This window comes from Astatotilapia calliptera, chromosome 16 (assembly GCF_964374335.1).
Source record: "Astatotilapia calliptera chromosome 16, fAstCal68.1, whole genome shotgun sequence".
In the NCBI taxonomy this organism is placed as follows: domain Eukaryota; kingdom Metazoa; phylum Chordata; class Actinopteri; order Cichliformes; family Cichlidae; genus Astatotilapia; species Astatotilapia calliptera.
In genome coordinates, this window is record NC_137437.1 from 20542952 (window position 1) to 20570864 (window position 27913).

Genomic DNA, 27913 nt, shown 5'->3' on the forward strand with positions numbered 1-27913 from the left:
TGCGCGCGCAGCTCCGCGGCAGGTCTGGAAGTGCAAAGAGGAGGCAGGGGGAAAAAGCTGCTGGAGCGGGGGAATGATGGCGGTGAGCAAGGAGAAGGGACAACTTTGGTAGTGTAAAACTGAAACGCTTGACGAGTTTTAGAGGGCTAGCACGATGGAACAACAAAGAGGTGAGAGGCTGAGAAAGTTGTTCACCTTGGTGTGGTGTTTTATGTTGAAATATTGTCAACAACTCGTGCTGGAATTGCCACAATGAGTTGTCGAGAGCGAGATACCAACGTTCGCTCCTATTGAACTGTTGGCCGACTAAGCTGAAGTTGGTCGCGCTTTTTTTTAAATCAATGTTTGGCGGTGCCGACGTTTTGAGTAATGTTTAACCGGTTTAATTTGTTCAAAAAGAAGTTCGTAGTTCATTAAAGTGGCTTTAGAGCCTCATAATGTTGCTGTACCTTAGCGCTAATACACACAATCGGCTGTTCACGCTAACCTTTCCAAGTTGCTAGCCAAATGAAGTGCAACATAAGTTGCAGGCTTACCTGAAGCTACATTTCAGGCTATTTTGATTTGAAAGTTGAACGACCTGTTTGCGTGCAGTTTCTAAAATAGCTAACGTTGTCGTTGGCTGTGGTGAGACCGCATTGTTTCGTCCATGCACTGATAGACTTTGCTCTGCTTTTCTCTCTGTAGGAGACTTTACTGCTTGTGCTTAGTTGATACAACCGTGCTCCAGAAATTCTCCGCCGGACCCATGACATCAGTTGTGTAAAGTTGTCGAGGGACAATTGCTCACCGTCAAACACTGTAACTCTCTCCAGAGCTGGATTTTAAGAGTTGTGTGCAGCGTAAACAAACAGAATGATCAAAGCGGAGAGCAAAGCAGGCGAGAGGAGCCTGAGGAGCGCGTCCCCTCACAGAAATGCATACAAGTCTGACTTCCACGCCATTAAGTGCTCCTTTGATGGGACAAAGTCCGAAAATGCGTCTAATACCTTTGCAAATGGATCCAGTGACAACCGGGAGGACTCAAGGGGGAGGCCTTTTGGGACCAGAGTGAACAAGATAAAGAATATATTCCTACAGATGGATGGTCAGCAACAGGAGAGCCAAGATGGGAAAGTGAATTTAAAGTCTGATGTAACCCAGGTGTCTCCACCAAAGGTGCAGTTTCCGGTCAGCACTCACAGACTTAACTTGAACAGTGCAGCAAGCCCAGAATCGCACATTTTGGATAAAACGCCCAAGGGAGAAGATGCTGAGATTGACAAAGTGGCCTTGGCAGAGAAGTTTTCTGTGACCAGAAAACTCTTTGAAAGGGGCATTAAAGAGCAGCCTGCCGTGGAAAAACAATCTCCAAACAGAGTAGTAAATCGTTTGTCACTTGGAAGTGCCTCTGATGAAGGGAAAAGCACAAGGAGAGTATCAGGATCAGAGACCACTAACAAATCAGAGCAAACTCCTTCACCTGCAGTTAAAAATCGGCCAGATGAGAAGGCTGATATTGAGAAACTGCCTCGGGTGTCACTAAATGCGGGGCCCTTGTCAAAGAGGTTGGAGAATTATATAGTTGAGAATGACTCAGAAGACAGTAGCACAACATCTGCTAAACAACACAGTACCACTGCACACATAGTGCCTACCTCTCCAACAGGGGACACCTTACATAAACCTACATCTCCTGTTAAAGACGCCGTAGACTCTTTCTCTGATGCCACTAACAAAAAGAGAGACAACAAACCAGCACCTTTAGGGACAAATATTGGGCCAAAACCAACATTTCCAGCTACCAGTTCAGCATCCAAATCAGTTTCTTTTACAACCGATGCCACCCACAAACCTCTCTCACCAGAGCAAACAAGCCCAGTTAGCCATGGTCACAAGTGCTTGACATCATCTGGTGATGGATTTAGTAGGACATCTGTTGACTCAGAGAGGGGCAAACCACAAAGTCCACCCCCAAGGGATGTGAAACAGCCTCTTCCATCAGCTGGTGGCTTACAGAATGACAACGGGGGCAAATACCCTGAAAAAGCCAAGAGTAATGACCGTGTAGCACGCAGTCCTGTTGGGGACAAGATTCCCAGTCAAAACTCCTCTCCAGAATCCAAAGGGGTGGGCATGGTACGTGCTGAACTGGTAGTGGTTCAGCATGAGTCCTCGGAAAGTGAGGAGAATGAAGATGAGAATAATGACGATGTGTTTCAGGCTCAGAAGGTTCAGCAACCCAAAGATCAGCAGTTAGACCTGAAAAGAACCCATGCTCCAGAAAAACTGAACTGTACCCCTGCCCACCAGGTCTTATTAAGAGATGACACAAAAGAGGCACAATGGACTGCAGAGGATGTAGGCGAAGGTACACTCTTAGAGGATAATGGGGAATTTGGGCTGAAAGAGAGAATGGAAGACAATGTAGTTGTGAGTCGGGATAGTGAAGACACACGTGACGTAGATGATGAAGCAGCAGCAGAAGAAGAGGGTGAGCTGGAGGAGCAGGTGGGCCAGGGCATACAGGATAGAGCTTCTCCAGTAGTGTATGGTATAGAAAATGCAGCGTTTGTGGATGACAGGGAAGTGGACCAGGTCCTCAGGGAAGAGGAGGAGGAAGATGAGGAGGATCAGATGTATGGGGAATACGATGACTGTTATGAGGTCCTTGGTTTGTCAGATGAGGAAGAGCCTCCCTTAAAAAGGAAAATCAAGTTCTCTACGGATCCCATTCTGGTAAGTATTTTGTGTTGTTTGCATCTGAAGCATTCTTGCTCATCTGAGACAAAAACAAAAAAACCTAAAACAAATTGCACAGCACCTTCATTATAAACCACCGTCGCACTGACTCAGCAGTGGTGTCTGACTGGGGGTGTTTCCCAGAAGACACAAGACAAATGAGTGTATGCTCAGAATGAATGCTTTTGTTGGACTTGTTGACGTCACAGCTGCTGCACTGTATCATCAGATGAGTTTTGCCACAGCTGAGAAAATCTAAACGATGCTTCATTTAATCATAGGGTCAAGGAAAACAGGTAGTTTGACAACCTTGTCTCCCTAATCCCCATGACTAATAGGGGAGCTGTTTGGGGATAAGGGGGGTAGTGGTTTTGTTTGGTCATATTTTTTATAATAATGTTGACTTTGCTTAAAAGCGTCCAAGAGTAGGTGTTGCTGAACAAGACTGCAAGGAGGTAGACTCATAGAAACTGCACTGTACAAATTTTTTTTTTTTTAACTCATTTAGACAGGTTATCCTTTTGATCATGAATTATTTGTTTCTGTCATAAGGAATTTTTCATGTCTGTCCAACATGGATGTGCGTATTTATCCAGTTTGTCCAACAGTTCTTTTTGGTTGACCCTGGCTAACAGTAACACTTGTTATTTTTTTATTTACATTATAGTCCACCTGAGTCTCTAGTTTTGTTGGTGTTGGTGAACATTGAGAGGACAATTGTAATTAACATATTTTTGACTTCTTTCTTATGACTCATCTCATTTTACCCAGAGATGGGGGTTTTCCAGGCTTAGTCACCACCTAAAGCATAGGTGTCAAACTCTGGCCCGCGGGCCAAATTTGGCCCGCAGCCTAATGTCATTTGGCCCGCGAAGCCATACCAAATTACTATTGGAGCAGGCCTACTGGTATTATACAGCTAATATATATATATTGTTTAGTATTAAGCTTTGCTTGTTCCATATTCAGTTTTTCAGCAAAACTTGTTTGAGTCCATAAGAAAAGATTCATTCTTATATCTAGAGGAAGATTTTTTTTTTTCTCTCAATAAATATTAATGTTAGCCCGCGACTTTGTTCCAGTTTTGAATTTTGGCCCACTGTGTATTTGAGTTTGACACCCCTGACCTAAAGGAACCTTCTAAACATTAATTCATGGACATTAAAGAGTCTGTGTCACCTTATTAAACTATTCAATTTTCCTGTTATTACCCACCACTTCATAAACACAAATATCAGTTATACTTGAGCAAAGGCATTGTCAATTAACAAGGCCAATTAAAAAATTTAAATGCTAGTTTGTTTCTTTTTTTTTTTGTTTTGTATTTGTTTGTTTTGGGTTTTGTTGGGGGGGTAGCAAATTCCTCTGCACAAATTCCTCTGGGATGTTTCTCTTTCAGTCCCTGTTTTAAAAACATAATTCCCCAAATAAGCAGTGGTGAATTTCATCTTCCTAGAGTAGGCACATAAGTGGGAATATACAGACTTCTAGACTAAGGGATAATGCATCACATTGAATTTAGATGTAGCAAAGACAACCCTGTACTATCATTTGTTTTATATATTGTAGACGTTTGCACTCTTGTTTTTCAGCTGATGTAATCTCTTTTGGTATTGACACAGATCACGAGCGCAAACATCACCACCTAGTTATTAGGGGGTGTGAAGCAGAAGTGATTTATTTATTTTTTTCCTGCTACTGATACTTAACTGTCATCATATCTCATCAACTTTTTGCTAAAACAGGGGAAACGAATCACACCAGCAGATTTCACACAGCATTTGAACAGCCCAGTGTTTATCCAGGCCTTGAAATGTGCTGTTATCTGAGGGTGTGGGGTCCTCCTCCCTATCCCAGTCATCCTGGTAGGGGGTCCTGAGAGAGGGGACCAGAAGCTGACCTGGCCTGAAGGGGACACAAACTGTGTGCCTTAGCCCCCCAAAATCTAGCTATGACAGGAATAAACACAGCTTTATAGACACATGTCACAGCAAAACACTAAGCTGTCTTCTCTGTAGCAATTCACTGTCTGTAAAAGAGAACTCCTTGATATCAGGTTAAATTAGTTCATATGTAAGTTTGTATCAGTGGGCATCTGCAGGGCTTGTTCCAAATTTTCACATACTAAACTGCTGGCATGACACTTAAGTATGTGAACAATATGAAAATTATAGTCCTTTTAATATACTGTTTTCTTCTTCTTTCGGCTGCTCCCTTTAGGGGTCACCACAGTGGCTCATTTGTGTCAATCCCACCCTAGCATCTTCCTCTATTACACCAATGCTCTGCATGTCCTTTTTCACTGCATCCATGAATCTTTGTGGTCTTCCTTTTTTCTTCCTGCCTGGCAGCTTCATATTCAACATCCGTTGGCCAGTATATCCACTATCCCTCTTAGCCTTGGACATCTCGTTTTCAGAAAACTGATTTATATATAATGAATTATATATAAATCAGTTTTCTCAACTAACGAATGAGTTACTTTGTTCATAACAAAAAAACAAGTGTGTCATAGTTTGCTAGGTCAAAATGTTTGCTTCACTGATGGTGCATCAGGTGGTGCATACATAGTCAATTCTGAAAAAGAACCACAATTTTGATCAATATGTGGCACATCTAACCAGAGCACTGATTGCTGTGTGGACAGTATGTGGATGCACATTATGGATATTGTCATCCATGATGTGGGCAAGTCGGCAGTGTAGTAAGTACACCTAGTTATTAATCTTACTTGGTTGACTCGCAACTTCTCACCCTTTGTCAGTGGCATAGGCTCCAGCCCCTCCTCAGGTAAATAAGTGGTTAGGTTGGATGGATTTTGATCAATGATGTTAAAATGAATTTCCCTGTTGATTTACATGTATGGACTAATGTTAGTTAGTATGAGTGCTGTCCACAATATGAGCTTGTTTTTGCTTCAGATATTTGAGACGTTACTTGACAAGTAACTAAAGATATAAGTTGAAGATGATGCCTGTGATTTTTAGCTACATTTACAAGTATCACTCTGAGAAAAAGACAGAAGAAACCAAGTTTCTTACGTTTTTCCTCAGGCTATGTAAAGACTTTTTTTGGGTGACACCTTTGTGTGTACAGTTTAGCTAGCTCAGACTGAGCAGCATTCTCGTGGTAGAGAAGACTTGAGATTGGCAGCATTACTGTCCATAGATTTTTAGGTTGGTGATTTATTTATTTAGTTTGGGAAAGAGTTGCTAAAAGACTGAGAAAAGTGGTGGAATCTTTCACTGATGTCGCCAAGATGTCGATAATGACGTGACATGACATGATGATCATTGTCTGGAGTGAAAAGTATGTTGAGGCTTCAGGGCTGTGTGGTTAAATAGTTTCCCATTTGAAAACAAAAGATAATGAACGCCCAAATATAGAAACTGAAAACCAGATACCTTATGCAACAGACAAATATGTGATCAGGTGGATATTCTATGTGGCTCTACTTAGACTGTGATTCTTTTTGAAAAGTAGGGCTGATTGATGCACACACTGCATCATAGGGCAGGAGTTTGTTAAAACGATGATATCTGCCCGGATTTGGACCACAACAGCGTGGGCTGGTTGTGCTCTCATGATTGTCCCACAGCGAACATTCCTACCTGGAAAACTAAAGCCTTTTGCTAGCACAGCATCATTCTCCACTGTCTATTAGTCAGAGTTGGCACTGGGACTGAGTGCACTTGAGTTGTAGCTGACTAGGAGAGAGGAAGTTCTTTGTACTCTGCCTCAGAACAGTATTAACTCTCTAAGTAACCTGAGTATTATTGACGGAGGAGGTGTGCTGTGTGAAACAAAGGTCCTCTTTATGAAGGAAAGACACTGGACATGTCTTTCCTCTTTATGGAGGAAAGACAGACATGTCCAGTGTCAAAACGAATCACGCTGGATGAAGAGCTCTTCTAAGGCAGTCCAGCAACATGTAAAATACCAAATGATTGACTACCAAATGCATTTCACGAATATGATACTCATGATGTTCTATATAAGATGAATAAAGGTGTTGAAAATAAAGCAGGTAGGATAGTTACACTTTAGTAGGACAAGGAAATGTTGCTGTGCTGTTAGCCTGTGAGGCCTTCTAGCTGAATCAGCAGGATAAAATGTTGCACTACTGCATTACAGGTCCCATATCATTAAAATACATTTCTGCTGAGAATTTTCTAAATGAAAGTACGAGTTGTGAATATGTAAAGTCTCTTATTCCCAGCAGTCTTTCAGCCCCTTTGTAACAAGAACGTTTGCATGCCAGTTTCCCCCTCTTTCTACTTAGAAAATGGGTAACTAATAGGCTGGAATTGAGCTAGAATTTACTGATAACGGAGTATCAAAGCATGCTGCTAACATGCACTACTGTGCATGGACAGGAGCAAAATGTATTTTAGCAGACTTAAAGATCATTAGGAGTTTAACTGTAGGCTGTATTTAAAGTTGTTTTTTTAGGTAGAAGCTGTTGTCAGACCACTCTTTATAAAAAGGAACTGAAGCTGTTGTCTTGGTTAAAACCATCAGTCTCTGCTGATAACAAAAACAGTAATTTTACCTTGCAGAATGCATAACTAGTTAATGTGTTGGTATGACTAATGTACAAACATCTTAATTCTGACTCGAACAACAGTAACCTGGTGTTCTGAGGTAATAGGAGTTTTTTGCTTTTCCCCCTTGAGTCTGATAGTTTCAGTAAAAGAAACCAAACATTGCCTGGTGCATCTAATGTGGTCAACATAATGATTAGCTTTAATCACTGTACACAGATCAGATCTCCAGGAAAATAAAATGCTGGCCATGAACTGTGGAAACTTGACCAATTTATAACCAATAGAGAAGAGTCGTGTGTTACTTGGACTTAATTTTGCTTTGTCTTTTTCATTGCAGCTAAACACAGCTGGCTTTCTGTTCAGTTTACATCTGTTTTGTTTTCTTCTCTCTTCTCTGCACTCATTTATATCATATTTCGATACAGCTGAATTCACAATCAGTCTCTTCTTACGGGCATATTTTTCTGCTCCTGTTGTTAGACAACAGAATAACAATGAAATGTTGACATTAACGTGGCCCATTTACACAAGGAAAAACTGCCAAAACACTGGAGTCATTTACCAAGGCACTGCACTGTTGAAGTCTAGTTTTTGTTACTGTGACACTGTCTGATGAAGTCTACATGCTCTTATATATCATATCGTACATACTCGGATTTAAAAGCAAAATGGTCACTCAGAGAGCCGACTGTCTGTTTTTAATCGTCACCAAACAAATTCTGAACAAGGACATGCCTATAAACTAGAGCTGGGCGATAGAACGATAACGATATGTATCGCGATATAACTTTTACTCGATAGAGAAATTAAGCTATCGCGATAGACCTCGCCGCTCTTGTCCTCTTAAAAAAAAAAAAAGATCAGCCAATCCAAATTAAGTAGCGCAGAGCCGAACCAATCACAGCCGCAGCGTCACGTCGCGTGACTTGTAACGTACAGCACAAGTGCCAAGCCGCATGTGTGTTTGTTTGGGAAGCAGCCAGCGGGTAATGGAGGAAATGAGTGTGCCGACTAGAAAAATCAACCGAGCGTGACCGAAGAGAAAACAGATAATGGTTCCAACGCCGGAGAGATTGTCGAACGGAAGAGCCATAGAAGTTCCGTAGTGTGAAGGTATTTCGGCTATTTCAAGTCTGACAAAAAACAGAGTAGCGTGCACTGTAAATTGTGCCGAAAGCAAGTCTGGAAATACAATGAACTGGTGCATGCGTCACACTGTGCGCCACGTTATTGTTTCGGTGAAATGAATTTCTACAATACTGTTAATTCTACTCTCTGCAGTGTTTAAATGCTTACATATACACACAGTTACTGTCCCTCCACACATACGACTCGGTTCTGCTTCTATTCCCCAGCTTTGTTTACTTTTTCCCACCGAGGCTTCTAGACTTCTGATTGGCCAACATTTCTGCACGGTTAGGAATCTAGCGCCACCTGCTGCTTTGGCATGTTCATAGCAGCGTTTTCCTTCATTTCTGCCTTTATGTGTGGACGGGATTATTTTTTAAAACTGAAACGGAAAATCTCCGTTTTCAAAAATACCCGTGTACGTGTGGACGTAGCCTCAGTCTCTGACTGGAAGCGCTAATTCGTCATTCGGCTTTTGTCAGACTAAAGTAACCGTTAAAACTGTTTGAAAAGCTCAGCTATACAACAAGGAGAGATTGAGAATTTCCTTTTAGTTCTCAGTTTATTTGATATTGACAAAAGTTAGTCAGTTTTGTCTGTTCTTCTGTAACACAAACTAAGATTTATTTTTAGAATTAATATTTTGTTTCTAAGTGGAATTGACAATTTAGTAGTCTGTTTCGTTTGTTCTATTTTGAAACTTAAACGCTTTAGCGGCTGCCTTTTGTGTAGTTTGCAATATTTGCCTTTATTTATCTGAAAAAGTCTCATGTTCCTTAAGTACATCTACCCTGTTGAACTTATTATGGGAAATAAATAATATAATAAATAAATAAAAACAAGCTGCTGATTATTTCACATTTTACTTGTGAGCAACGGCACATTTAAATCTTACAAATATAGTTATTTGGCTTATATCGTGATAGATATCGTTATCGCCTGAAATGAAAAAAACATATCGTGATATGAAAAAATCTCATATCGCCCAGCTCTACTATAAACCATTAAACAAATCTTCGTGTAGCACAGTATGTTTGTATAACCTGGATTTCTCATTCTTCCTGAACACTGTAATAGAGCAAAACATCAAGCATGATCAAATGAACTCTTTAAAATAAACAATCTCTCCTGTAGGTGTGTTAGCTGTTTGGGGTCAAAGTCTGCAAAATCACTGTCGGGCCACATATTTTCTACATCTGTCCAAATTGTCACGGTTTTGTGTGTTGTGTTGCACACAAAGAAATTTGAACATTATACATAAGTGGTTCATAACACACAAAAAAAGGATCTGCACCTGCTGCTTTGCTGCACTTACAGAGTCACAGGAAGTGTTACTAGCAGTTGCTGGTCAAGTGACTGTATTGTTCTTTCTCAAACACACAGGGTGTGGTTTAGGATTGTACAGTTCATAGCACATCTTTCTTTGTTTGCACTGTTGGTGATTACACTGTACACATGGGTTGCCGCCCAAGCACGCACCATCTTTTATTGGTTGGTGTCCCATATGCCCGCAGTAAAGCTTTTGTTTGGGATCTTTAGACATTTCAACTGTCATGAAGATCACAGTTTAATGACTTTAAAATGAGGTGAAAAACCGGGAGAGCCAGGAGTGTCGTCCCCCCCCCCCCCCATTTTTGCCAAGCTAAACTTAATTGAAGCAAGGCAGAAGGCTTGTCCTTCTAGTTGTATTTTACATAGAAAGTTTAAAAAAAAAAAGGGGGGGGGGGTTGACATTTGGATGCTACCCTGTGCAGCCAATCCACCCCTTAGCGTTATGCTTTCCATTTCCTAACTAAAATGGGTCTTGTGTTGGGGAATTTGTCTGACTTGGTCCCACCCTGATCCAACAAATGGAGGGGATTCGATTTTGCTTCAGCCACCTGGACTGGTGAGTGACTCTGACGAAACAGGGCAGAATACTAATGCCGTCAGCTCAATGCTGTTCATTAAACAGCTTGGCATGGGATGAGTCTTGATTGTGATGGCCTTAAACGGTTTCATTATCCCTTTACCAGCGAGCACATTTAACAGATGCTGTGTATATTTCACTCAAAGATAACTGTAGTTTTCAGAAGCTCTTGCTGTACAAAAGTGGCTTTTGTGCTATTTATAAACAAACCTGTTCAACCTGTTTATGTTTGCGCTCCTTTTGGAAATTTGACTCTGTTATGGCACTGTGCGCTTCTCAGACTCCACCTCTTCCTGCTGCAGTTCTTTACACTTTGAAGTCTAAAAAAGGCAAACTCAAACTTGACTTACAGTCAGTCATGGTGAACTCTACAAACTCATTTTAGGAGAATGCATGCAGGAAGTAGTAGATGCATATTTTTCTGTTTGCTGGTGCATTTACCCAGGATCACAGCACTGGGCCCCTTTGCTTTTTTTTTCCCCATTTACTCTCTGATCTGTGCCAGACCACCACCCCTGCCCCATCTAGCTCCCACAGCATGTTTTGATTTGTTGTCTTTTTGTAGGTCTGCTTACATTATGAGCTTTCCAAATCAGTGGTCAGCCCTTGTTTTTTTTGTTTTTTTTGCATTGGCAAAATATTTCTCTGGGTTGACTTTTCCTCTCCTCACAGCTGCTGACTCATTTCCCACACTGGTATTCTGTTGTGGGGAGGGAAAGATGGAAAGGATTTCAGTTTGGGTGTGGGCATGTATCCATCTGTGCATGTGAGCCCACATGGAGAGAACAGACAACCATTACAGTTGTGGGAGTTGTTAAGATATCATATGTTGCAGACAGCTAGTGTATTGAAAGACATGGAAACGTATAGATGGCATACTTAAAGTACGTCTTATTTTATTAATTTACTAAAGAACCAAAGAACCAGAAATCAAAGAAAGGGGTCAATTAAGGGTAGAAGTAACAAAACACATGATCAGCATTACAGTTTTGTATTTTCTAAAGGTAGTAAATAAGTATTCTTTCAGTTTATGGTCATTTTTATTTCAAGTCCAGTTTTCTATTAAAATAAGAAAGCGTGATAGTTGAGCCTTTAGTTGTGTATAATAACCTTGCATGTGATGCACTACTAAATGATGGCAAAATGTAAGAAAACTACAGTGTGAGGAGAGGCTGATCATTATCTTAAACCCACCCATATTACACAAACAGCTGTGATTGGCCCAGCACGAGCAAGTCTGTGTGGAAATTTGTTTGATCGGGAGGGGAACCAGAGCAAATGAAACACGAGCTCTTGGATTTGTCTGGTTCCCATGCGCACTAAATACCTTGTTCTGTATAAACTTAAAGGAATTTTTTTAGTTCTTCCATTCTTTGGTTTCTCATACTTGTTGGAGTCAGTTGTCTGATCGACATTTGCGTGTTTACATTTCAAGTGGTTACTGTGCTGGGCACGTTCTGCACATAAAATGAAAATGAATTTATCTGTCTGATCTGGAAACAGCAAGCTGTGTTTAAGGGTGTTTTTGTAAAGGGAGACGCTAATAAAGACAGATTTTTCTCTTTCTTGCAAAGAAGACAGCGGTTGAGTGATTAGGTTTCTGGACAGAACAGGACATTGTTTGAAAAAGGCCCAGGAGTCCATGGCAACAGGGAAGTCAGACGTGAGAGATCAGGGAAAGGTATGGGGTAGAAGCCAAGCTGCTCCTCAGCTAATGCCACAGACCAGGATTCAGTGGTGCTTGTTGCATTCCATTAACCTACATTTTCATCCCTCAACTACTAACTCTTTAAAGTATAAACCAAACAGTAGATTTTATCCTTAGTGAAGACTTTTGCTGAGTTCTGATAAATCCATGTAAACTGCATAAATTAATAGCTGCCACTTCTATTTATAAAGACAGTCACAGACTTGCAGTATTAGTAACCCTCATGTGTTTGAGTGGCTTGTTGTTAAATAGAAATATGTAAGCTTCACACTATGTATAGACACCTTGCTTTAGTTTGATGTAGATTTAAAAAAAAAAAAAGACATGTGGGAAGGGAGCACAGGAATATTAATTCTACACCTGGAATAACATTATTTCAGTACCGTAAATGTCGGGCTATAAGCCGCTACTTTTTGCACAAGCTTTGAACCCTGCGGCTTTTAGTCAGGTGCGGCTTTTCTATGGATTGTCCGTGATTTTTGTCATATCGTAAGACGATTTGTTTTGTGTGTTCCGCTGTTGTACGGCACTACGTTGCCTGGCGGAAGGATCGGGGTTCAAGAGTGGTATGTTAGTCACATGTCCGTCCGCCAGGCAACGTAGTGCCGTACGAAGTAGCGCGAAAAACAAACTTCAAAGTAGCGGTACGCGTTCAGCGGAAGTCGTGGATGATGAGCGGCGATAAACTTGCAAGTTATGCCCAAAAAGCAAGTTATGCCCAACTCCACCGGTGGATTCTGACAGCGTGGAAAAGTGTGAAAACATCCACGATCACCAACGGATTTTGAAGGGCTGGACTGCTGCATGATGGAGAGGAGGACACCGCCACGGCCCTTCTGAGGGTGTTCGACTCTGACACTGACAATGAGGATTTCTTTGGTTTTGAAAGTGACAACGAAGGAGAGAAGAAGAGTGGATGACGAAGCCATCCTGAGCCTGTTTGTATCCGACACTGGAGAAGAGGACTTTGGTGGTTTTAGTGCGCAGGAAGAAGAGAAAGATGGTGGTGAATGACTGACTTTTCTTCTTGTTAAAGCTGTGTCACTGCACCTGAGCCTAAGAGGTAGTCAAAATCTATTTTTCTGGTGTGCTGTAGGCTACTGTTATGTACTACATGTGCAAATATGTACCCATAACTTGTTTTTCAAAATATTAATAAAAGTGATGTCTCCAAACAGCCATCTCTTTCCTGACAATTCCCTTTGTGCATATTCTCTTACATATGATAAGTCAACATTGAAACACCTGCGGCTTTTGGTCAGGTGCGGCTAATGTATGTACAAAACAGGATTTTCTCCTGATTTTAGCTTGTGCGGCTAATATTTAGGTGCGCTTTGTAGTCCGGGAAATACGGTATTTATTTTATTTTTTTTTTAAAGGGGTTTGAAATGCTATACTAGTGTAACTAGTAATAGCGTTTCTTCCTAGACTATAAATCCATCTAGACTCCTCACAGTGGTCTCACACTGCAAAAGCTATTCAGATGTGGGTCTTTTGCATAGCACTGCTTAAATAAATAAATTGCTGGAGATATGTAATATAGCATATAAAAGAACAGGTTCTAGGATCTTGGATATACCCCATGCTTTCCAAAGCAAGATAATTGCATGTGCTATTGCATAGCAGTAGTAACTTCTTGAAATACTAAAAATAAATTATCCCCGTCACTGAGACAGGATTTAACAGGAAATGACTCTGCAGCACTGTCATGGTTATGTCTGAATGAAGCCGTGAGGAACATTAAGGTATAACTGACCTGTGTCTGAATTCCCCTCTGTAAAAGACTGCTAAAGGAAGCAGTGTTATGTATTCCATGTGTCCACTTTGATGATAATCAGTGGGATGTTGTAAAACAGAAATGGTTGCAGTAATTCACTCTGACAGATTTAACATAAAGCTTAGTGAGTTATTCGGGAAACTTGCTATCAGCAGTGTATTTGGGCTTCATCCAAAGGCTACATTGTGAGGAGAAAGAAAGACTGAGGAAGGATGAGATTGTTTGTGGTTGATTCCTCAAGTCTTGACATGCTGCAGGATCTAGACCTCAGTGGAAATGTTTATTTAATTACATCATTTAATCTGAAGGTAAATGTCTCAATCAGTCTAATCCTATAGACTTTGTAGTTTCTGTTTTTTGTTTGTGTCATCTTTTGTTCTAGGATTCTTGTTTTAGTGTTTCCCAGGAATGTACACTAGAGCACAATACATCTGCTTAATAGTTACAAGATTCATGTGAAATTTTCTGTTTAAAAAAAAAAAAAAAAAATTGTTTCATGAGAATGCTCTGTTAATGAAACAAAAAAACCTACATTTGTTAGAACCCTACATTTATATTTTGAGAAATTAATAATATTGCTTTTAATCTACAACACCAATTCTTTCTTTTCTTTTTGCAACAGTCTATAAATATCTGGGAACAGCAGTGCAGGCAGTACAGCTCAGCATACGTACTTGTCTACTGTAAAGCTGTTGTAATAGCTGCAGTATGTAGTTTAGTATTGTCTTGCTGAAATATCCGAGGCCTTTCCTGAAAAAGATGCCTTCTGGCTTAGAGCGGTTTTCTCTAAAACCTTTACATACCTGCGTGGATGTACTATTAAACACTGACACTGGCATCATTATAACTCCACCCAGATTAAGATTAACAATGAATGCCAAGCAGGGGGGTTATCTTACCAATGCATAATCAGGCATTAGCTTCTGATGGAGTCTGCTAAACTGTAATCTACTTCTTTTTCTTTTCTTTTAAAAACAGTAATGTTATATCTGTAATACCAAATGTAATTTGCTGTCTTCACTTTATGGCATTTTGCTGGAAAAAAATTCTCTTGTTTTAATCAAAGTATTTTTGGTTACATATTTTAATAACTGAGTGACCACAGATGGCGATCAATGTCCATTTTTCCCAGTATTATGCTGCTCACTTTGGCTTGACCCTTGTTGTTTTTCAAAGTGGATTATGAATATAATTTCTGCTAAATGGATAAATGGAACTTGTTGTCTTGCTGTGTGTTTTAAACCATGGGGCTGTTTCCGAGCCCTGGATAATGCCTGCTAACCAAGGCTAATGTTTTTGGGGGTTTTTCTCCTGTGTCTCTTTTTCCTGTGCTGATGGCCGCACTTGTCGTCTTTGAATATTGATCATTGCTACATCCACTGCTTGGTTCCCCCAGCTGCGCCCCGCTTTCCATGCTGCTCTTGTTCTGACATACGGCTTGTGTGTGCTTTATAATTGCACACACATGCTGCCTTTGGGACACATCCAGTACTTTGTGAAGCCTGCTTGCAAAGTTCACAACTTCTTACATAGAGCATGTTTTAAAATGTCTCTTGAGCTTTAGTGTCACTGACATTTTACTTTGATTCAAGACATGAAGATCAATACTATAAATGTAAGCTACTATATATCCTAAGTTAAACCCAATGGTGACAAAAATGGTGAAAGTGTAACAGAACTTGAAAGAGCAAATGTTAGTGAAACTGGTCCAAGTCAATGGGTTCAGCTGTCGCCCAGCACGTTGTTACAGTTAAGTAGTGAGTGAACTGATGACTTATTTTCTCTAGCAAAGATCAGTGCATGAGTGAAATTCCTTCTTCCCCAAACCATATCAAGAATGTGTCCTTGTTAAGCTTGCCGAGATTTATTAAAAAGAAACAAAAAAAAGCCTGTGCCTGTGAGGATCCTGTGGATTTAACTCATAAATTTGTGTGATGCTTATCTGCCAGGTCAGGACGTAGAACGACTCTGTTGATGCTATGGACTATTTTTCTTGCCACAGGTTTTCAGTACCTTCTCTAATGAGGAATACGATCGGCGTAACGATGATGTTGACCCAGTTGCAGCATCTGCAGAGTATGAGCTGGAGAAGAGGGTGGAGAAGATGGACGTGTTTCCCGTGGAGATTGAGAAAGGTGGGTTTTCCATAACTAAATGAATAAATAACACATATTAAAGAATAAGATAAGTTTGTTCTCCAAAGCCAACCGTATGTTCACAGATCTTAACAGTTGACCATTGTAACTTTGGAATAGATTTGCATTAATAGTATTTATGACAGTCAGCAGTTTCTTTAATCAAATGATGGCGTATGGTGTGCATAGACCTAAAAACAATTTTGCAAGGATGTGCTGACATTGAAAATATAAAGAGAGGTGATAGCTTGCCAATCATTAATGTATTAAAATATTATTAAATTTAACTCTACGTGCCAAAGCTTTACATCTTCATCTTCCAAGTATACACATGGCATGAAGCTGCCAAACCCCCCCAAAAGTCAACGACACTCCTAGAGATTGTATTCAACACCAGCAGTTTCACAGGTTGACGATAGCACAGGCTACAGATGAGCTCACCCAGTCGTTTATGTTTTCACATGTGGAGGCTATCTAGAGTTAAAAGGTGGGAATTCAAGTTTGCTGTTATGCAGTTCTTTCTACCCATTCTTTAAAATGTGCTTATTTTCTCTTTATCCAGGAGACAATGGGCTTGGTATCAGCATAATAGGAATGGGAGTGGGAGCTGACCAGGGTCTGGAAAAGCTTGGGATTTTTGTGAAAACCATAACTGAGAGTGGAGCAGCTGAGAAAGATGGACGGTGAGTCACACTGCTCCAACCTTCTTCTGATTAGACTTCGAAGAAAAAAAAAAAATGCATAAAATGCACCGTGTACTACACCACAGTGTAATGTCACACAGCTACTGACACACCTGAAAAAACATGTTTATTTATAACTTTGCAACGAAGCTAATGGATATACTCAAGAAATTCTCCACTTTAGTAATCGTTCGGTTTCTGTTTGTTGTGATATTTAGATGTTTTATTGTCATCTAAAGAAGGGGTGTGTAATATAACTCCCCATTTGAAGTACTTTGAAATACTCCATTTTGTGATCACCTCATTTTCTGTCTTTAGCATTCAGGTCAATGACCAGATAGTGGAGGTGGATGGTATCAGTCTGGTGGGAGTCACTCAACTGTTTGCTGCCACAGTGCTAAAGAACACCAAAGGCACAGTCAGGTCAGTTCAAACTCCAAAACTTTAATTAAAAACAACTTTAGTTAAAATACCTTACTGGTAACAAGAATGTATCGCTGTTATCTTAAAATATTAAAATAAAGCTAGTAGTTGAGTCTGTGTTTTTTCCCATAAGAGGTCAGAGGTGAGGTGTGTTTGTTTTCTCTTTTGAGGAAAGGTTGCACAAAGTATGCATTATATTACTGATTTATCATAGGAAAATCAAACACCCCTGTGTGACACGGGGAGGCCTGAAATGCAACCCAAAATTTGCATTTCCCCCTAGTAGGCATAACAGATGCTCTGCAGTGTGGTATTTCAAAGCAGCATGTAAAGTATTATGATAAATAGTTTACTAACAAGGTTAACATTAACAGGTTTCTGATTGGTCGGGAGAAGCCAGGAACACAAAGCGAGGTAGCCCGCCTCATAAGTGAGACACTAGAACAGGAGAAGAACCAGCAGCAGCAGCAGGAAGACCTGGATGACCCGTATGAACATTCAACAGAAGAGGTGAGTCAGCTGCTCCTTCACCCCTCTCATATCTTTAAGGGATTAATCATTGGTCATCCTTATGCTATATTGTTGTCACGTGGGATGAAAGATAGAGATGTGAAAATTCCCATAGTGATGACATGACATCATTAAAGTACTGTGAACAGAAATTGTAAAACCATGTTGTACATCAGACCGTCCAAAGAAAAATTAAGCGTCTGCTGCTTGAAAACTGGTAATTATTATAAAGCTCACATGCCACGATAATAGCACTATCTCCTTTTGCCACGCCCTGACCTATCCCACTCAGCTCAACCAGCAAATGAGCAGCTGGCTGTGAGTAAACCATGTGTCACCATTCGGCTGTGTTGGAAAGTGTTCATTTAACTACCGTCTGTCTGCTGGAGTTGTGAAATGTTTGCTTTCTGAAGTTCAAGCTGCCACAGGCCTGAGCTTTTGCAGCAGAGAGAGCGAGAGGATATGCAGTGCAAACAGGAGGTTTTCAGGCACTTTTTTAAAGTGATCCACATTGTTCTTATTTTTTTTTTTTTGACTCATTCTAAGATGGATTAAATTCATTCACTTAATTTTAAACACTGTACTCTTATCAAGCATAGCAACCCCACCCCCTTTTTTTCCCCTTTTTTTTTTAAAGCTCCATGTTTTAAGGGTTGATTCTGAGAAAAAGGAGCACAAAATTCCAGTATTCATTTAATTATTCATTTAATTCATAGCAGTTGCTCACGCTGTAACAGTTCTAAAACTGAGCAGTACAGCTGTCCAGAATGTCACATCCGCTTCCAGTGATTTCCCATGTGGAGCTGTTAATGGCAGTTTAAGCATGCTTGAATGGTGAATTCACCTCTTTGTTTGTGATCAGTTAATGATCACGTCATTAGGCTTGGCTCAAAAATAAATAAATGCAAGTGACATTTTCTTTCCTTGAGATATTCTTTTTCTTTTGTTTAAATTAATTTCTTTGAAAGAAAAGCCAAGGTATGAACTAAAATTGTCATCATAGTATTTACATTTGTTAACCTACAGGTGTTTGAATATGATAAAATAATTACAGTGTTTCTTCCAGACATTGGGATCAATGTTGACACATGCTAACCTTTGTCCTGTGCACAGAGGGTGTGTTGCTATTGGCAATATCAAATGTCATGTGTGATATCACATTTTAGGAGGACCGGTATGAAGACGACGATGGAATGGATGAAAGGATTCTGGGATCCAATTTCTCTCCTGGGCGAAATGTAGAGGTGTTTGAACTCCCTGATTCGGAGTCCCTGTTTATGCCGACCAACATGAACAGCTCTCAGATGGCCTTCAAGTTTAAAGAGGCATTACTATCGACATTTGATTATTTAAAGTTAATACTCAAGTGTTTAATGAACATAATGTAGGTAACAAAATATTCAATTTTCTTTTTCCCCCAGCTCCAGCTCAAACACAACATTGCCACAGCTGAAATAAACCAGTTAAAAGAAAAGGTATGGTGAAGCTCTTGATGTAACATATAACATAATACAGTAGTAATAAAAACTTAAGTTTAAATAATATGTACCATGCTATTTTTATTTTAAAAAAAAAAGAAACCAAAATAGAAAAAGTTGAGTTTCTTTTATTGCTCACCCATGTCTGCAATAATATGTATTTATTTATTTATGTATTTATTTTTGGCCAGATTTTTAAGTTATCACCTCAGAAGTCTGAGTTAGTAAACCTTACATACCCCAAAGTTTGACTTGTGGAGAAAAAAAACACATTCAGAATTTGTGACGTGTGTCTTTTTAGTCAGTATTTAACAAATAAAATAACACTGCTCATCTATTAAGTTATTTTACCAACCCCAACTAAGGCTACGTTCACACTGCAGGCGAAAGCGCATCAAATCCGATTTTTTTTTTTTTTTTTTTTTTTTTTTTTTGACCCTATGCGACCCATATCCGATCATGCTATGACAGTGTGAACGGCACAAATCCGATATTTTCAAATCCGATCTGGGTCACTTTTGTATGTGGTCCTGAATCCGATACATATCCGATGTTTTAGAAAGCGACTGCTGTGTGAATGGTCAAGTCGCATTAAATCCGTCTTTTACATCACTGACACAAGACAGACGCCAATTATCAGCGCCGGAGAAGACATCACGAACGCTTCCTGGCCATCCCGTGTAGATGTCAGTGAAACTGTTGGGAAGACAACGTTGGAGAAACGTGAACATTTTATTTGTACTGTATAATCTGCAGATTCTGACAGAAATCTGCAACTATCCTTTGAAGCACCGCTCCTCTAAAACAGCAATAAGGATAATTATTAGGTTATCTACATTATTATGTAAATAACTTAAAGCAAAAATTGGGAAACGTAAAGTCCGAAGTCTTTATATTAACGGCCATCAGTCAAACAATATTGTTTGCTCTGGGTCTAAACAGAGTGCGTTGTGTGTGACGTCTTCTTTTGCGCATGTGGGCCGCGTTTGCTGTCGCATTTTATTTGTAGTGTGAACGAGCAGACAAAAAAAATCGGATTTGATCAAAAAATCGGAATTGAGCATCAAGACCTGCAGTGTGAACGTAGCCTAACATTCACCATCTCTCTGCACAGCTAATGGCAGCAGAGGAGGATAAATTGGTGTGGGAAGCCAGGGAGTCTGAACTGGAGCTTAAGATTGAGGAGAATAATGACAAGATCCTTAAGCTGGAGAATTACTGGCTGGAAGCCCAGGCTCTGTGTAAGACTGTGAATGAACAATTAGCTGAGACTCAGACCCAGTATGAGACCCTGGACAAGAAGTACAACAAAGCCAAGAAACTGCTTAAGGATTACCAGCAAAAGTAAGTTTGTCATAAATTACAAAACACTGTTTAAAAAAAACCATCGCTGTTGAATTCAGATGTTTATAAAAGTTGGTTTAAGTTGGTCAAATCTGATTGAAGCAGTTCATGAGCAAATGTGAGAAGGATGCCTTTCTGTTGTTTCAAACTATAGAATTGTTATTACAGGATATACAGATAATACCAGTTGTGAACTGAACATTTGAAATTGCATACATTGAGCTCCCCAATTGTGATTTGATCACCCACAATGCCTGTTAGCACCAAATATGAACAGAGCTTAACACTGTAACTGGAAGCAAGTACTAGAGGGAGCCAGGGGGATTTCCAGTAACAACACAGTACTTTACAACCAAATGGACATTTATTAACAGCCATACTGTTACGTTATAACGGAGGTATTTCACTATCTTCGTTTTATACAGAGTGCACTATCAAAACACCCAGAAGGCAGTCGTTTGCGGTGCATCTTAAAATATTTTTTGGAAAACTGTTTTGGTCTAAGAGAGTCGTCTGAGAGTGTGTGACAGCAAATAATGTCTCTGTGTTGTGTGGGAGAGTGCTTATTTATTATTTGCATGGATTTACATCACTGACGTCGCTTGAGATCAACCATGTAACTCAGGGATGGTGGGAAGATCTTGGAAAAGAGTATATGTGTAAATTAAGAGTATATGTATTTGTGTCTATGCATTAAAAAACAACAGAAAAAAACAGTTGGGTCTAAACTTAGCCTCTTATTTTGTGATCCTCCGCAGAAAATATCTCTGTGGAATTGCATGGTTTAGTGATAATCACATAAAACTGAACATGTTTATAAGCTTAAATCCTGATGGGAGCCACATTTCCTTGTTTCCTCCCCAGAGAGATTGACTTTGTGAAGAGAGAGGAGGAACTGAAAAAAAGTCTAGATGAAAAAGACAAGTGGTACAAGGAGCAGCTGGAGAGCTTGCAGAACAGAGTAAGACTGCAGCTCAAAAAATAAATGCTTATATATAACCAGACTTGTAAGATACTGAAATGAACCAGAGTGTGATGCTTTGTCCACAGATAGCTGTCCTGGAGTCCAGAGGAGCTCAGTCAGCTTTGGAGAGTCAGATTGTTCAGGAATCTGCTGCAGAGGATAGACTGAGCAGCCAGCACTCGGTCACACACACACAGTCTGTTGACTCAAATCTAGGTACCAAAACTGAAGTGTACATGTCACACTTTTATTTTGAGATCTGTAAATCATTCATAAGTACAAATAAACTCTGAACTCTTGTAAATTGCTGAAAAGGTGTGCATTCGTTTTTTTCTCTGCTATAGAAAAAGACTGGAGTGAGCTGCTTCCTGAAACGGAGCGCCTGAACACCAGTGCACACAGAGAAAAGGCCCTGTTGGCTCAGAAGTCCAGGCGTCAGCCTCCGTCTCGGAGCAAACTGAAGGAGAGTCTTGCTGTGGCTTCGTCATACTCACAGGTCTGAAAGAAAAAGCTTGTGATCCTGTCAAAGAGCATAATATCGGCATGTGATTGAACTGTAAGCCATGTGAGACCACTTCTGTCCAGAAGATGTTTAAACATACTGACAGGCTAGGGAATGTTGTTCTTTTTCTCTTTTTTTAATAAACAATATAATAGTGCGCCATTATACTGAGACAGACAACAGCCAAACATTACTTGGAGGCAGAGCTTATATAAAGCTATTATATAAATAGCTTTTATTCCCCTCTTCCTTGCATTGTCCTTGTAAATTATGGTTTTGGTCCCAACAGGAAAGTGACGGCGAGGACGAGCAGGAGGAGCTACAATCTCCCTGCAGGAGGAGGTCCATCCAGGAGAGTCTGTCCCTCCCAGTGCCGGTCTTCTATCCTGGGAATGGACAGAAAGATGATCCAGGCGAGACTAGAGATGGTTCCAGGAGTAAAGGAGAGCATTCCAATAGCCCATCTCTGTCCCCATCACAGGGAGAGAGTGTTGAAAGCATTGAAAGTTCCTCTTTGTCGCCCCAAAAACACAGCTCATCACCACAGTCTCCTTCTGGTATCACACGAAATGCGAAGAAGAGGGAGTCCAAAGGCAAGATCAAAGATTCCAAAGGTATGCAAGGTCTGTTTTGAGATGTGTGGAATAGCAAGGCTTTTTCTTGCATTGCTCCCAAGACTGAAATTTATTGCTTCATTACAGAGGAGTTTAATGAGCCTTCAAGTGGAGGAAAGCCTAAAAGAAGATTTCCAGACTTTGGGTAAATATCCAAATCAAGCACTATTGTATGTGTAAGCTTTTGGCTTTTTAAACTAACTAAATGAATGTTTCCAATGATCGAAACAGGGGTCTCAGGAAGTCGGGTGGAAAAGGAAGAAAACATGAGAAAGATGCAATGAGGGCATCTTTGGACAGCAGGTATTTTATGGCTACTCACAGTTGAATCTAGTTTATAAAAAAAATGAATATATTTGAAAAAGTCTGATTTGTTTATGGGGACGTTGCTTTTGCCACATTGGAAGGTGAACAAGATTTTAATTTTGCAGTATTTATAGAAATCCTGTTTGGTTTTCTTCATTGTTGATTCCAAATCTTCCAAAGGTTTGCTTGCTCATTACTCAAATAGCTGGTGTTTATTAACAATTATTAATTTTATAGAATGTGGCGCATTTTCAGCATAAACACGTGTAAGTTTGTGTCTCTCTAATTACATTTAAACTTTTCTTTTATGACCAGGGGCTCAGCAGAGTTACTAGAGGAATCTGGAGGGAACCTGTCCCCTGCAGAATCAATGACCTCCATCCCCACCTGTATGCCTTTCTCCTGGTTTGGAGACAAAGACAGGGACCGAGACAGAGAGCCCTCTTCCTCCAGCAACAGCCTGGCATATGCTGCCAATGAAACTGGCAGCGAGCAAAGTCAAGATCGCAAGAATAAGGTATGAAGTTCCTGATAATGTATGTAAAGAAGTAAACGTGGAATATAGAGAAAATATTTGTATCGAGCACAGCCTTAATAGATTAACACTGTTTTATGGAATTTCACTTGAACTTTAAAGAGAGTGACCAGCTCTCAGTACTGATGGCTTGACTGTAGTCTTATCATTATTATATAAAACAGTGTTAGGCTGACTTCCTGTTGTGGGCTTGTTCTTCAGATACACTGTGCTTTCCAAAGGCTCTAATAAGTAGATCCACGAGTTTGCCATTAGAGAGACACATCAGTGAGGGATTTGGTTCCCTTTTCAGTAACTTTGGAAGTAGTGACACATCAGCTGCCCCCAGTGAAAAGTCTGATTTTCATTTAAGGCTGTGTGGTTGGATTATTCCCAGAATGCTCTTTAATGAGATCATGATCGCACCAAAAGGAGATTACTGGGAAAAAATTTGCTTTTGGTTCTATTGCTGTGTGCTTTATGGCATTTTTTCCCTTTAAACAGACAAATCTCTCCTGGTCCTCTTTATTCAGTCGCTCGTTAGATTTGGTACAGTATGCACATTTTTGTTTCACCTTTGGTTTTAGATGACACAGTAGAGAAATACTAACAATCATAGCTCTGGATGCCTAAGTTCTCACCTCAGCTGCATCCCATGTATAGTGCACAGTTTTATTTTGTTTTTTGTAGTGGGTATGTGGTACTGTTTCAGGAAACTTTTGTCTAATTTTCCTTCGTTATAGCTGAGAGAGCCTTCTGGCTTTTATTAAATGAAACAGAGACGCCAAAACTAGTTTCCAGGGACTGTTGCGCTGGCTAATCAGAAATCTACTCAGAGATTTGTGTGAAAATCCAGCACTCACTGCTACCTTGTAACTAACAGTCTTAAAATTTAACTGCATATGAACTTGCTCTTAGTTGGTGCAACAACCTGGAGGCCTGGATAAAAATTCCCTCTCTCTAAATTTAACCCAGAGTTGAGTCTGCATTATATCTAAGATTGATCCAAGCATCAAATTAATTAAAACATTACCCCATACCTGAATAATTGTGTGTTTGTGTTCTAGTGTCAGCTGTGGTAGTTCAGAAGTTGTCGATGTAGTTTTGGTGGTGGATTGGTGTTAGTCTAGCAGCTTCAGTACTTCTTACATAGTTAATCCTTCCACATGTTGAAGATCACAGTCAATCAATGCCTATAATCAATGACATGGACTGCTGCCATAGTAAAATAAGATTAAATCTTAATTTCAGTCTTAAGCGAGACAACCTAGCTTTTAACCCTCATACTTAATGCTGTTTGTTTGCCTCTCGTAAAGAACTGCTGAGTGGTGCTGTGTTACTCTAGTAAACAAGTTCCTTGTTTCCACTTGTTCCAGAGTTTTTCAGTCATAGATGATTCTAACCCTGCCAGTCCCAGTTCAGACATCTCTGGGTTAGTTGCTGAACCCAATCTGTCTGGGCGCTCACACACTTTAATCTTCTCTTCCAGCGAGGTGAGTGCTCTCCTTGTTGCACAGTCACAAAAGCCGTGTGGGACGCCTTGATGCTGCTGAAAGGGGACATTCTCAAGCATGCTCTTTGAGCTTCGCCCTCCTTTCATAGTACAGATTAAGTCATGAATGGAGAGGGAATATAAGAGAGCTGCATGTGTGCCTGTTAAATCTTTTTGTTTTGTGTTACAGTGAGTCTTGTGGCTTAGCTTTTTCTGTTAGCTGATGTTAATAGTTTGAACTTGTGCAACCAGTGCTTCGTTTGTTGTTTTTTGTTTTTTTACAAGCTTTGGCAGCGCACAGAACCTTGTTGACTGCTCCGCTGCCTGTTGAGTGATGTTTCACTGTCTGTTTTTTCTGATGTCGTCAATTCTTTTCAGGTGTCTCAGGAAAACATAAAGACATTGACATGCATCAGAGTGTTGTTGGTACTTTGCTGTCTTTGCACGCTTTTGTTTTTCTCTCTGAGCTAGATTAGGAAATGCAAATCAACTCGTAGAACATGTCCGTTTGTTGGCTTTCCTCGGGTGTCTCGACCAGCTCATAATTCCTGGCAAAATTTTCTCACCTACACAAAGTTGCAATTTTAGCTTGCTGACATTTTTAGATTTGTTGCTCAACACCCATCACTATACTTTGCATTACACAAGGCAACACAAGCCCATGGCATTATTTAGTCGATGAACATGAACTATACATCTTTATTCTGTATAATGTATTTTCCCAGCATTTCGAGTCATAATCTTTAAAAAAAAAAACACGTGGCCCAAAAAAAAAAGGTGCAAGAAGCAACAGTATGAGGATTTTAATATTTGTTAATATGTTTCCTCTGCAGACTTTGGATGACGAACCAGCAGCCACAGGAAAAGAGTACCAGTGGCAGAACCGGCCAGTGTCTGATTGGACCAATCAACAGGTCTGTCACTGGTTGATGGGCATGAATATGGACCAGTACACACCCGAATTCACTGCTAAGGGAGTGGACGGCCAGCAGCTCTTACACTTGGACAGCGACAAATTAAAGGTAAAACACAAAATTCAAATACAGCACTTACAAATGAGTCAGTGTTGTAGATTGATCAAAGTTTGTTATAGAAAAAAATCTTCAGTCAGGTCAGCCTGTGACTGCCACCTTGTGGCCAGATTTAGGTTTCACATTTCTAACGGGTGTGGGGTTAAAGTCATGTCACGAAGCGTATTAGTCAGACTGTGGTGTTTATAAGACTAAATATTTGTCTGATTTCACTGCTACATTTGCATTTCATATAACACAAGTTTGAAACTAAAATATGTTAAAAGTATATTTAAAAAAGTTGTTTCTTTGTAAAAGGGCAGCGTTAGAGCTGATTCAGACTTCTGCAGTGAATCTTTGTGGAGCCTACGATATAACCTGTGTAAGAGGCCAACATCGTGGACAGCATTTATGGGGGTGGGTGTGTGGCATAAATGCCTTGTGGTCGTCACCTGGTGTTTTATATTCAATGGCAGCTCATAGAAACAAATAAAACTCCAGGACTTGTTTCCCTCCTGGGTCCTCACTCTTTGATGTGGTCAGGTTTTTGTTCCTCAAGCTTTCCCACTTTACATTCCCTCACATGCATCCTGGTGGTTTCAGCAAACCTTCCTTTAAACATTTGCTGGCATATAGTCCTTACATTGAGGTAATGATTGTTATTTACTCAGTGATAAATTCAAAAACTGCTGTGAAAAAGTAGTCCCTAGTAGCACAGGAGGGGTTTGCAGTGACAACACACGGACGGCATCAATTTCTCCATACATCCACAGTTAGCGCTGTCTCTCTACTAAACATGTCAGTTTGAAGATCCCAGGGTTTTTTTGTGATATTTTCTGACAGTTAACGTAATTAAATTGTGATGAAATAAATGGTTTGAAATGTCCTAATTTTGAAATGTTTCAGTAATGGTATGGAAAATGTGGTGGAATTATATTTACCCCAAGTCTGTGCTTGATTTATTGATTTATTTTAAATTTTCTTTTCTGTCAGGCACTTGGAGTGACGAGTCAGAGTGATCGCTCAACCATCAAGAAAAAGCTGAAGGACATGCGGAAGGCCCAAGAGAAGCTGGAGAAGCAGCGGGAGAAACGAGAGAAGGAGGTTCGACGCAGTGCAAAACTGCCCCTGTCCAGTGACTCCGTCTGCTGAGGCGTCACTTCGGCGATTATGCATTGCATAAAGTTCATCAACATCACAATCCGGAGAGAAATGTTTTGTTTGTTTGTTTTTAAAATAACGTGACATTGTCCATGCCGGCAGCCACAGAACATATCCGTGCCAGGAGCAGCCCTGTGCTGTGATTTATGTTTATACTGTTTGTTTTCTCCAAAATGCATCATCAAAATCAAATTTTAACTCAAAGATGGCAAACGTCAAAACGTTTTCCAAAAAAGAGATCCTAGCCTTTTTACCACTAAAAAGTCAGAAGTGATAATTATTAAAGTCTGTATTGAGACATAATGTAGTTCCTGCAGATCATGCACACATTTACCTATCGAAGTCAAATGTATACTGATTTTTTTTCTTTTTTTGTTAAAGCATTTTATATTTTTTCTAAAATGATATGCCCGTTTCAGTGTTGAACGGTTAATGTACAGCTGGATAAAAGCACTATATTTGTCTTTTAAGCTTCAAGGGGCTACAAGGTTTTAAATGTATAAATGAGTTTTATACATGTGCCTATTAACTGCATATCTTTTTTTTTTTTAATTTTTACTTAAATATCATTGTTCATTTTATATTATCAAAAATTTTCTACTAAGTAGAATAGCTAGGCCATCATTTTTGCTGAATGGAAAAGCAAAAAGAAATCAAGCTGGGACAAGGTGAATGCTGCTCTGCTGTCCCCAAGTCTGTGTCGTTAGTGATGCTCCATGTAAATACAAACAGCGTGCAGGTCTGCTACACGTGCACCTCACTGGTCCATTAAACAGCTTGTGACAATGACTTGTGCGATGCGGGATTTGAGGTCTAAACAGTAAAGAGTTCACCGCGAAACCGAAGTGCTTCCTTTCCTCTCGAGCATGACTCCACGTTGCGTATCGATTGAGACATTGGACTGCAACCGCAAAATCAGAGAAATGTTTCTTGGTGTATGCAACGTCAATAAACTAATTTTCACTTTATGTGGCCTGTGTGCTTTTA

General features: G+C 40.0%; 1 protein-coding gene across 8 annotated transcripts; it reads left to right on the forward strand.

Moving 5' to 3' along the window:
- Positions 1-17: 17 nt before the first annotated feature.
- On the forward strand, positions 18-27894 carry ppp1r9ala (protein phosphatase 1 regulatory subunit 9A-like A). Of its 8 annotated transcripts, none has more exons than XM_080290410.1 (21): positions 18-170; positions 688-2718; positions 15793-15925; positions 16488-16608; positions 16927-17031; positions 17406-17541; positions 18708-18866; positions 18963-19016; positions 20134-20363; positions 21228-21324; positions 21414-21543; positions 21672-21823; positions 22119-22443; positions 22531-22588; positions 22675-22746; positions 23065-23266; positions 23768-23812; positions 24640-24756; positions 25589-25777; positions 26084-26182; positions 26759-27894. In XM_080290410.1, exons 2-21 carry the CDS (start codon positions 856-858, stop codon positions 26915-26917), a joined length of 4446 nt encoding a protein of 1481 aa, XP_080146536.1. In that variant the 5' UTR covers positions 18-170; positions 688-855; the 3' UTR covers positions 26918-27894. The 8 variants fall into 8 exon arrangements, with proteins under 8 accessions (XP_080146536.1, XP_080146541.1, XP_080146538.1 ...); XM_080290415.1 differs by having other exon boundaries at positions 26084-26147; XM_080290412.1 differs by having other exon boundaries at positions 18708-18785.
- Positions 27895-27913: the final 19 nt, after the last annotated feature.

Excerpts from the sequence above, each read along its gene's own strand:
- ppp1r9ala (XM_080290410.1), top strand. The coding sequence starts at position 856 with ATGATCAAAGCGGAGAGCAAAGCAGGCGAGAGGAGCCTGAGGAGCGCG. Across the intron at positions 2,719-15,792 it reads TCTCTACGGATCCCATTCTG|GTTTTCAGTACCTTCTCTAA; the intron begins GTAAGTATTTTG and ends TTCTTGCCACAG. Across the intron at positions 23,267-23,767 it reads GTCAAGATCGCAAGAATAAG|ACAAATCTCTCCTGGTCCTC; the intron begins GTATGAAGTTCC and ends CCCTTTAAACAG.